Source organism: Bradysia coprophila (genome assembly GCF_014529535.1).
Source record: "Bradysia coprophila strain Holo2 chromosome X unlocalized genomic scaffold, BU_Bcop_v1 contig_26, whole genome shotgun sequence".
Lineage (NCBI taxonomy): Eukaryota > Metazoa > Arthropoda > Insecta > Diptera > Sciaridae > Bradysia > Bradysia coprophila.
Genome location: NW_023503313.1, coordinates 1,329,408 through 1,341,083, shown reverse-complemented (window position 1 = coordinate 1,341,083; position 11,676 = coordinate 1,329,408). Strand labels below are relative to the sequence as shown.

The 11,676-nt window shown below is 36.4% G+C and overlaps 1 protein-coding gene across 1 annotated transcript; it reads left to right on the top strand.

Moving 5' to 3' along the window:
* The first annotated feature begins 1,440 nt into the window (after positions 1 to 1,440).
* On the top strand, positions 1,441 to 3,593 carry LOC119069058 (cytochrome P450 4d2-like). The gene is made up of 6 exons (XM_037172931.1): positions 1,441 to 1,803; positions 1,902 to 2,358; positions 2,424 to 2,730; positions 2,790 to 3,030; positions 3,088 to 3,265; positions 3,333 to 3,593. The coding sequence occupies exons 1-6, from the start codon at positions 1,644 to 1,646 to the stop codon at positions 3,499 to 3,501; spliced, it is 1,512 nt and encodes a 503-aa protein (XP_037028826.1). The 5' UTR covers positions 1,441 to 1,643; the 3' UTR covers positions 3,502 to 3,593.
* The last annotated feature ends 8,083 nt before the right edge of the window (positions 3,594 to 11,676 follow it).

Here is an 11,676-nt window from a genome sequence, read left to right as displayed (position 1 = left end):
CCCTAATACGTCTACAACCCTCAAATGCGTCTGTTACCAAAATGCAAGTCAAGTTGGGCATGGTCAAATTTACTGAAAGTGTTCATTTTTAAAATTGCGCATAGCGCAATTACGAAAGCCCGTACGAAGTACCTCTCAAATAAAACCAACAATTTACGACATTATTTTAGAAACCCAAAAATTTTTGCCAACTTTCCATTGAGTATTCAATTACCTCTCAAATAAAACAAAAATTAGCAAAATCGGATGATATTTACTCGATTTATGTGCAAAAAACACTTAGGGCCGAGTAGCGGGCTTAGACCAAGGGCCCAAATTTAAAACTTTTGTTCCACCATTCTATTCGGCATTCAATTATCTCTCAAATGAAACAAAAACTAGCAAAATCGGATGAGATTTACTCGATTTATGTGCAAAAAACACTTAGGGCCGAGTAGCGGCCTTAGTCCAAGAGACCAAATTTGAACCTTTTTTCGCCACGTTCTTTTCAGTATTCAATTACCTTCCATAAAAAGCTAAATCTAGCAAAATCGGATGTGATTTACTCGATTTATGTGCAAAAAACACTTAGGGCCGAGTAGCGGCCTTAGTCCAAGGGCCCAAATTTGAAACTTTTTTCGCCACGTTCTTTTCGGTATTCAATTACCTTCCATAAAAAACCAAATCTAGCAAAATCGGATGAGATTTACAGTGAACGACATCTCAAATGTCTCACTGTCAAATTTTTCTGAGAATTTTATTGTGTCATTGCAAATTCACAATGACATTCTCTGAAAAAAAAATGACAGTGAGACATTTGAGATGTCGTTCACTGTACTCGATTTATGTGCAAAAAACACTTAGGGCCGAGTAACGACCTTTGAGCCCTCCCAACAAGCCCGCGTTGCATCTTACCCAAAAAAAATGTTCAGCAACTTTGTTCTACTCGTCAATACCTTTCATTTGATATATCACAAGCAGCTATTGCGTGCGTTTTTCGGTAGATATCGTCGAAAGACTGAAAAACACCTATAGGGCCCTAGCTCTGGAAGGGCCGACCCTACCATGTCCATTTTCGAACTTGACCTTACTTTTGTCGATACCAATCGGGGAAAAAAAGAATTTTGAAAAAAGGTTGTGATTTGCTCAAGCTAGAGGGGTCACAGACGGACGGACGGACGGGCGGACATTTTTTTTATTGCGGATTCGTCATCTATTAACATAACCAAATGCTTTGCCCTTACCGTCTGCTTCCAATTCAACATGTTACAAACGGCATATTAATCTTATAAGCCCCCAGTACTTCGTACGGGGCTAAAAATTATCAAAAGATAATTACATGATCGGTTGATATGATCGGTATTATATGATAACGGAATTATTTCAACGAAATGTAAAGGATTTATTTCGTTAGTTAGCACGAGATCGTCTGTTTTGTCGCAGCGTGAATCTCCTGCATTTACCTTACACAAATAAGAAAAAGTCAAATACACAACGCTTGTTATAGACCATCATTTTATTAACTCAGAATAATTTGAGATACCGACTCGCGACGACCTTGTACCATCTTTTCATTTATTTTTTTTCGGTTCTGTTGTTTCGGTGTCATATATTTACATCATCGAATTAAATTAAATTAGAGAGAATAACAAAAAGAAACGAAAATGTTCGTAATAATAATATCATTTCTGCTCGTTGTGTTGTCTTTGCTGTACGACTATGTAAAAAATAAACGTAAATTTGATTTGATTGAAAAGTTTCCTGGGCCTGTTGCACAGCCGATTGTGGGAAATGCTTTCAATTACGCAGCCAAATCAGCCGAAGGTAAATTGTTTCCATATTTCTGAAATTCGATTTCTGCTCAATCATCGTATAACTGAATTCAGATCAAGTTCATGACCCAAACGTTCATTCATTTTCAGATGTGATAAGCCTCATACTCGAATCACATCAAACCTATGGGTATAGTTATAGAACGAAAATCTACAATGATGTGACCGTTTGGACAAGCGATCTGAAAATCATCTCAACGGTGCTGGGCACCAGCACCAAAGTCCTTACCAAGAGTCCGTTGTACAATTTTCTAAAGCCATGGATCGGTGAAGGGTTGTTAACTGGTACGGGCAAAAAATGGCGGGCTGAACGTAAAGTAATGGCACCGATGTTCCATTCGAAATTCTTTGAATATTTTGTTGATGTATTCAGTCGACGTGGTGAGGCATTAGTTGAGAAATTAAAGTCGACTAAGGATGGTGATGCTGTGGATGTATTGGGTCTAAGTTACTTAACGGCTTTGGATAGCATCTGCGAAATTATGTGTGATGAACGAATAGATGCCCTTAATGATTCAAGTAGCGAGTATGTGAAAGCGATGACTGAGTAAGTTTAGTTTTCTACTACTTTAGATAAACGTATTATTCAATAATGTCTATTCAATGGCACAGGGTCATGGATGTATTAGGATCACGTTTTTCAAGCTTTTGGACAAGAAATGAGTTTTTGTATAATTTGTTGCCGTGGCCTGGAAAGGCCAAGTACAACAAAACACTCGAGGTCATAAATAGCTTTTCGAACAAAGTCATCTTAAAGCGCCGCGACCATTTGATGATGAAAAAAGCTGGAGATTACAACAGCGACGGCGAATCGGCTTCGAAAATCGTATTCGTTGATTTGTTGTTGCAAGGTACCGTAGACGGTAATTCGTTGGGAAACGATGCCATATTGGATCAAGTAAACACGTTAACGTTCAACGTAAGTGTTCAACCGATCGCCTGCACTTTAAGAGGTCCTGATTTTCGTTTCAATTTAAGGGACGAAACTCATCTCCAGTTGCAATTGCCTTTGTCTTATATGCACTGGGCCAACATAAGGACATTCAGGAAAAGGTGTTCAAAGAAATTAAAAACGTTTTTGGATCGGATAAAAATGAATCCATCACGAGTCAACAACTTCAAGATCTTACATACTTGGATTGGGTTATTAAGGAAACCATGAGACTTTACCCACCGATTCCTGCTATTGCTCGTTATATTGAAGAAGATATTTGCTTGGGTAAGCTAAAAAATAACTGAGGATCTTCCGATCACCTAACAATTTTCCAATCAACAGACGACGGTCGTATTATTCCTGCGGATTCTAGTCTAGCCCTAACACTTTTTGTCGCCTTTCGCAATCCATCCATATTTCCCGAACCAAATGAATTTATTCCGGACCGCTTCGATCCAAATGGAGGTGTATCGTCGACAATTGATCCGATGGCCTTTATTCCATTTTCTTCTGGACCTAGGTAAGTAAACCATTTTCTATCGGTATTCGATCGGAATATAAGGATGCTCTATTTTCGGCTCCTGTAGGAATTGCATTGGTCAGAAGTACGCTTTGCTGTTGATCAAAACCATTGTGGTTCAAGTGCTTCGAAACTATGAAATCATTCCGAAAGGCGTAGCTCCAGTCATATTTCCGCAAATCGTTTTACGTTCAAAGAATGGAGTGGAAGTTGGTTTGAAGAGTCGTGTTTATTAAAGTCCTCAATTGTGTTCGCTCGTTTTATAGTGGCATGCATTTTAATGGTGTAAAATAGGTGTAGAATTTGGAAGTAAAATCAAATTTCGATAAAACTATTTTTCTTGGTTTGTGTATGATTCCATGAACGAACATTCTTCCAGTTTTTATGCCGATTATATATTTCGGCCATTTAAAACTATAGTCCGATGAGCATTCGGGTGATAAAAAAGAAAATTTCAGCCACTAATCGAATTGTCCCATTGCATTGGCATGTGGTGTATTAATACCCTTACTCTTCGAGGGAAAATGACAGCAATGATCTCTAGCTAAAGTGGTTCTTTATAGCCAAATGTGTGTAGTACAATTGTTAAAAGTTTCCTATGTGCTGAATAAGCACCAGCTGAATATCACCAGCTGGTGTACAAACAAAAACAATTTGCATTGTAAACAATTCAAAGACAACCTACCCACACTGTGAGTCTCACAGTGCATTTCTACGTTAACGTCATCTATAAATAACACGTATGATTGAAGTAAACTTAATGCAACGAGGATTGAAATCAGCAGAAGTTCCTTGTTTACTCGAACCACCAGGATGTTCCAGACCAGATGGGAAGAAACCTGATGGCCTCAGTCTTTTACCTTGGACCAAAGGAAAATCACTGTTATAGGACTATACTTGTGCTAATACTTTTGCATCATCGTATATAAATCGAACTTCAAAAGAATTAGGCTGGGCTGCAAAACACGCGGAAGAAAAGAAGTACGAACACTACGTCGATTTGCGAGAACAATTTATTTTCATTCCAGTAGCCACAGAGACGTCCGGTGTTTTTGGCAAAGAAGCAATTAAACTAATAAAAGCAATTGGAAGCAAGATCGCTGAAGTTACTCATGAGAAAAGAGCGATGAGTTTTATGTTCCAGCGGTTAGCACTCTCAATTCAGCGTGGAAATGTTGCATCGATTCTTGGTACAATTCCACCTTCCAAGAACTTGGCAGAATTATTTTATTTATAAATACTGTAAAATGCTGTTAAATATATAACGAACAGACACAACGAAATAAAGGACAAAAACAAATTGTTCAGAAAGTGTTTTGATTGTTTATCATACGGTAAGTGTGTGTTAGTAGATCAGCTGGTGATATTCAGCTGGTGCTTATTCTGCACATAGGAAACTTTTAACAATTGTAATGAAATAGGAAACTGCGGTTTCGATTTACTTCAATTAATAGCCCCTTGCTGACAGATACTTCATCTGTTAATTACAGAGACGATTTGAATAAATTTGTTTTACCCATTGAAGTTATTAAGATCAGAAGATAAGGCTATGAATTAGCTGAAACCTGAAACTTTGACCTAATATTTTTCCAGTTGACCTGAAACTCTTATTTATTGTTTTTTCAAACTTTCATTATGATGCTGAAATCCCGAAAAATCCATAAACATTTTGTTCAATTCGATCGTTTCAGGTCAACCTAAGCAAAGATCTGAAAAATAGTCAAACTAAATCTCATCTTCATGTCCGCTTTACCTGACCTGTTGTGAGCTATAATACCTTAAACCATCTTTGTAATACACGATCATTGAAGAAAACCTTTTGGCCTTTTTATAGGTCCGTTGAAAATATTCTGTTAAAAGACCTGTAAGCTAAACAGAGACCTGAGAGTCATTGAGTCGACATGTCCTATGCTTATTGCCAGGTCTCTTACACCTTCCAAAACCTCCTAAAACTCCTAAAATGACACTTCAAAATGTTCCTGAAATCTCCTGAAATCTCCCAAAACTCCTAGAATGACACTTCAAAAATTTCATTAAACTCCTATAAATCAGGATCAAGATCAATAAACATTTTCGGTCAGTGGTGATCAAATCGTAAAATATATTGAAAAATTTCCGGTCCTGAATTCCATTTGGAATGAACTTTTAAGTTAGCTATCACATTTCGACATACTTTTAGTCACATTTTATCAAAGTTTTAATTTTTGTATGAGGGGCCAAACTTGGTCTCCATTCCAAAACCGGAAAATACAACTCTTTCGACTTTTAACGAATGAAAAAAGAAACGGAAAATGTAAATTTGGTGTCGGAATAGGCAGATGCCTAAAATTATACTCAGTGCTTGTTGGTAACTTTGTTTGACTACAATCTTTCTGGTAGTCATTTCCGATCCTGTATAAGAGTCTAAGAGTATGCTACAACATCAGTTTAATCGAACAAAACAATACTTCGAACATAGAAAATCAAAGGATGTTACATGAGATAGAGCCTTTCCAGCTATAGCCATTTGTACATGAAATAGTGACAAATTTTTGCGGACGAGACATTCCTATAATCGAGGTTTTACCAATAAGCTATGATGACTCATTTTTGAGCAAATACTTAAAAATGTAGATCATCTCGTCTACTACATTTTTCTACATTTACACAAAGATGAGGCATCAAGAGCTTCTTGGCCAAACATGTGTCAATAAGTGTTATGAACCATTTTGTAGCAACATATTAAATCAATGAGGAATCAGCTGTTTAATCTAGAATTCCCTTATACCGATATGTCCGTAATGTGACAGTAAAAACACTCCACAAACAACAAACAATATAGTTGCATTCTTAACAAAGTTGATATTATGTGTAGATGATGGTTGTGTTGAACATCAACTTTACAAAACTAATTTAAATAAAAACACGCCAATAAATTGTATGCCACAAAGTCGTCCTATCTATAATAATAGCACCTTTCTGCACATTGTTTGCTCGTCTAGTTCGTAACAATAATTTTCAAAAATATGAATGTATGAATTCATCAGTCTGCGAGTATTATTATTATATGAATGAATAACAAAAGAGTCTAAAAACAAAAGAATGAAATTAATTTCGGAAAGCTCCACCTCCCTGTTTTGATTAATTTTACTTAACAATACGTGGAACATTATCATAGAATTTGAATAACTACCAGTATACGAAACACTGCAAAGTAAAACACAATGAAAATTTATTATAATGTTCCACTTCCACTAAAAATATTCGCATTTATGATTGGATAACTCCCTCATTTCATATCAACCACCCCCCCATAATATTATTCTATTTTTTTTTTGCATTTTGCAAGTGAATTTTCTCCATTCGCTTATACAATTTTTTTTTCTGTGTTTTTTTTTCTTCTCTTCTTTATGACGTACATTCCACCTTACACAACAACATTATTGTATTTATTTTTCTTTGTTGTACCAAACATAAAAGAAAATGAGAAAATTAAAAAAAATGAAGTTTTTTTTGCAGAAAATTAAAATAATTTAATTAGTGTGATCCTACACTGAGATATTACAAAACTGATGTTAACAATTTGTCTGGTAATGTGTTACAATCCAGGCCTATAGTTTTCTGGTTGTCTAGCTCCCAGATGTGGTTAGAAATATAAAAGAGTTATCATATGTCTGTCAAGTCCTTACATTAGATTGTCATACACTAAAGCGACCGACAAAATGGAGATCATTGAATGGGTGAGCACCATAACGACTGTTCTGGTCAGTGATGTGTTAGTATCAAAAGATTTTATTTAAACCTCCGGGGTAAAATATTTATCGAGCTGAAAAGATCTGCAGTGAGAAATCAATGCTGAACGTTTTAATGAAAATTATTTGTATGCTGAGTCTAACAGGAAGGCTCATAGCACGAGCTTTCGGTGAAGCAGCAGTAAAATAAATCGAGAGACTGTATTTAAACTTTGGGGAAGTAATACGATACAGACACTTGACGATTTTGGTGGTGTATCTTATATGTAAAATTATCGGAAGTGGTGTGTTCCCACTTATCTAATAAAATGGCGGTCCGCATGACAGTCCCCAACAGTATTCAGCAAAGTAAGGCGGTTTAATTGACCTGAATTTGAGTACATTTAGAAAAAGCCCAATTCCCATCAGCACTTAACGGAGCTAATAAATGTAGTCCTATTGTAAAATTCGGTTCATGCTTCCATCCGAAGTGGTCTTCGATACCACCTACCCTACCCGAGGGTTAAATCGGTACCACGGGTGTTGGGAGCCCACCAGGATTGCACTATCCTCCTGGTCCCAACTATGGTTGAGGAGCCTATCCTTGGCTGAAACGTGGTGGCTGTGGTTCAAGTGCGTTTAATACGCTGGGGTACTGCTCCCGGGTGAATTGCAGTAAGGGTTGTGATAGGCCCTTGCCCCACCTTTGGCTATGCTGGTGCATGAAACACCGGCATATAAAGGTAGTCATTTGACGCGCTGATTGAGCGTATCTCAATCTACTCCTCTTAGAGAGGACGAGATGTTATGCCTTCGGGTGGGTAATCTCGTTAATCTAAAGATATTATTCTGTAAAATTCGGTTAAATTTGTCGATCCGACACTACACAAGGCCTAATGTAATATCTATGTTCACACACCACACATACACAACACTACACATTCAATCTAGCACGATAAACAACATAAAGGCGTTCGAAGTAAATATCATTTTGTCTGAACCCGTGACTTTGGCGCTAGAGCTCTCGACTCATAATCGAGAGGTCCCGTGTTCAAATACGCGGCTGTACAAGATGATTTTTCCTTCATTCGCTTTCTATGTAACACTTACTTGTAGATATTTTAATAGTCCGTTGCCAATTCGCAACGTTAAACATAGCTAACGCCGACCCGTACGAAACACCTATTCGCATCAAAGGCCTTTACTGTGAAACTCTTCATTTCTTTTACTTCATTCTCTACTGAAAAGCTATTCGCCCTTTAAAATCACTTGCATTATCCACTCTTTGCCTTGCTATCATCAACAAATAAATTGCCGGAGGCAATATAGACAGCCCCGTACGAAGTCAACTTTCATAAATTCCTATTTAAACAGCTATATTTACCTATATTTCACTATATTTTCCTATAAATAAACATTTCACAGATGAATATGCTATTATATAGCTCTATATGCCTGTATATAGCTCAATATAGCTGTATATAGATGTCCATATATGGAATGCCTGAAACACCCCACACACATAATATATCACTTTTATTAAAATCCAATATGGCCACCGGCAGCCATTTTGTTAGGAGACCTGAAATTTTACCGACGCTTTACATTCGTTAATTCGGTCAAAATTTACTCGAGATATTGACAAAATACTCCACGTTCACTGTACGGCCGAGTAGCCAGATTAGAGCTCACTCCAAGAGACCTAGCTCACGCTCCGGAGAACATAATTTCAAAAACTTTTTTTTCCCTGATACCTATCTAATTAAGCTAAAACAGACGAAATATGTTCAAATGTGGCCGACCTGTTTCACACCAAGGGGTCTAACTCACGAGTCGGTCATCCGATTTCCATAAACTTTTTTTTTGTCGATCGGTATTGTAAATACCTTTTATTCGACGTATCACTTACAGGTGTAACGTTTGAATGTCCGGAGATATCTTCGAAAAACCGTAAAGCACTTATTGGGCCACAGCTCGGGAGGGGTCGATCCAAAATCACTCATCTTCGAACTTAGCCAGTCTTTTGACATTACCAAACGGGATAAAAAAGAATTTTCAAAATCGGATGCGTTTTACTCAAGTTTTCGTGCAGACAGACGGACAGACGGCCATTTTTTTTCACTGATTTGGCATCTCTAGACAACCACAATAGGTTTCCCCTCACTCAGGGAGTCCAATTCGACGTGTTACAAACGTATGCGTAAACCTATAAGACCCCAGTACGACGAATATCTGAAGTCAATACTCTCTCTAGCAAACAAACAACTTTTATTAAGGTGGTGAAAGTGTCGAGTAGCCTCTAATAGGGTCTAGAGAGAGTATTGCTGATGCTTGAAAACGTAATCGTCATTTCTTGGTACCGTAAATAGACAACTTCAGGATTAAAAAAGGCAGCATAAAGGTTACATTACTCTGATGTGGATTAAATTACTAAAAGAGTTGGAGCACTGATTTTGCTATTGTGAATGTAAAATTTCATATTTGCACATTGTACATTGACAACAATTTTAAGGATTACATACAGTAGCTATTTTCATTTCAAAACTTATCAGACGTAGAATTATCTGGTAAATTTATTTTATGCAAGCTCGTTACCCATGATGCACGTATTCCCTTCCCATACAATACATTTTTTCAATATATATTACTTGGTGCACTCCTCCACTGGAAGTTATCAATATTTTAGATTGATAGAAAGTATTCACTTATTTAAATAGTTTAGCGTTACTAGCGTCCGAGAGATTTAAGATTCCGATGTCTCGACCTCAGGTAAAAAAGGCAGAATCAGTGTAAGTTTTTACCTTTAAACATATGCAACGATAACCGATTTACATCTCCATTTCCATTCGAACAAACCAGCGATTAATTATTGATCCAAAGTTTAGAAGTTTTTACTGGATCGTTGTTGTGATTTTAGGCTTTTTTTTGTTGATCGCACACGATGTTTGTAGGCACTGCTAAATTTCTACTTCTATAAAACACCCCGACTGAATGAAATTACTCTTACTAATGAATTCATTGAAAGTAGATAGCACTTCTATCAATAAAATGTATCGCATTACCATTCACCTACTGGCTAGTACGAAGAGCTCAAAGTTACACCTCTTCCACTTTGTGTCTGCCGAAGACTTTTTTCTACTTCTGAAATTGAAACTACAATTCCCCGTAATTTATAATTTAGAAAGTAGCATTTGATGTTGGTGTGCAAAGAACACTGGCACTCTGTCCCGTTAAAGAGATTTTTCATTTTACCATTCGTTACCTCTACCACTATTTTTGTTGTTGTTGTCGTTGTTTAACATTTCCATTACGTAACAGCAACATGTCTCATCCACTGTAGCATAGTGTATCCACATAGTTATTTTTAGCTTTTAAAATTTATAAAAGATAAAAGTTCAAACAAAAGGAAAAACACAAAATGTTCTGTAAAATTCTAGCGATGCATAATTTTATGCATATTAAATTTTGTCGCTTGTCTTTTCAATGTTTAAAATGAATGATATATTGTCTTTGTGCAACATATGTGCATGAGAAACTAAAGATTTTAATTTTAATGCTGTAGTGAAAAACAATGCGAAAATGGTAGGTGGAGAAAACAGTGTTTTTTTACAATAAAAATTTCAGACAATAGACAGCGGCAAAATGTATAGAATTTAAAAAAAAAATCCGAAAAAAAAGAAACCGTTCCACAATAGAGCAATTTTTTAAATGAAATCATATTCGGTGTAGGTATATGTTAACGCACATTTGTTTGTATATATATGAATCCATTTACTGCATTGATTTCATATATAGCTAAAACATGGGTTAATATATATTATAGGAAATTTTTGAACAAAACAACCACCCTTCTTGGAATTATGATTAAATGCAAATATACAAAACATTCATTCCATTCATACGATTCGAATTGAAAAGTAAATTAAAATGATTAAAAATGTTTTACAACAATAATGTCACCACAATGAACGTCCAAACTGATATACTTTATAAACGGCGATTACAGTTATCATCAGCATGTTTCTGTTATGGCTCGTGTCGATTGGCAATTTCAGTTTGGTTTTCAGTTTCAGCATGGTTAACCTTTCACAGATGGCTGGCAAGCATATCACCATTAATACAATCGAATCTTGTACTTCGTTTGTTAAGAACGTTTTCATTTGTTGGATACAAAATCTTGTACTTCCTTAAATATTTTGCTACATCTACGAGCTCAACGTTTAATTTTATTCTTGCCGTCGTTAACAGATCTAATAGCAAAATCTTGATGAGAACACTAAGTTAGCGCTATTTTCTTTCGTTTATATTATTTGGCTTCTCACAGACTCATACCGGTAAGGTGCACTAATAAGAGCCAGGACGATGTAATGAAATAATCGGTGATAATAATTTGTTACGTCCTTGCTTGTAAGTTTGTTGTTTTGGCAAGTGTGAGCTTTGCGGAACGAGCCGAAGGTGAGTGAAGTAATCCCACAAGCCAAAACAACAAACTTACAAGCAAGGACGTAAGACATTTTACATGCTAGCGGCTGGTAAGTGCATTTTCACAGATGATGTGAAGTACACTAAGAAGTTGAAAAATTCTGTTGAGGGTGAATTTTGACGATGCAATAATCTCAAGTAAACGTGACTTCCCATCCAATTTGTAAACGAAGTTACTGAAAAACCTTTAACTTGTAGAATTATGTTACATTGATCGCC

Bases quoted from the DNA above. Each gene is read 5' to 3' on its own strand.
- LOC119069058 (XM_037172931.1), top strand. From the start codon at position 1,644: ATGTTCGTAATAATAATATCATTTCTGCTCGTTGTGTTGTCTTTGCTG. The intron at 2,731-2,789 runs GTAAGTGTTCAA...TTTCAATTTAAG, and splicing joins TAAACACGTTAACGTTCAAC to GGACGAAACTCATCTCCAGT. The intron at 3,031-3,087 runs GTAAGCTAAAAA...TCCAATCAACAG, and splicing joins TGAAGAAGATATTTGCTTGG to ACGACGGTCGTATTATTCCT.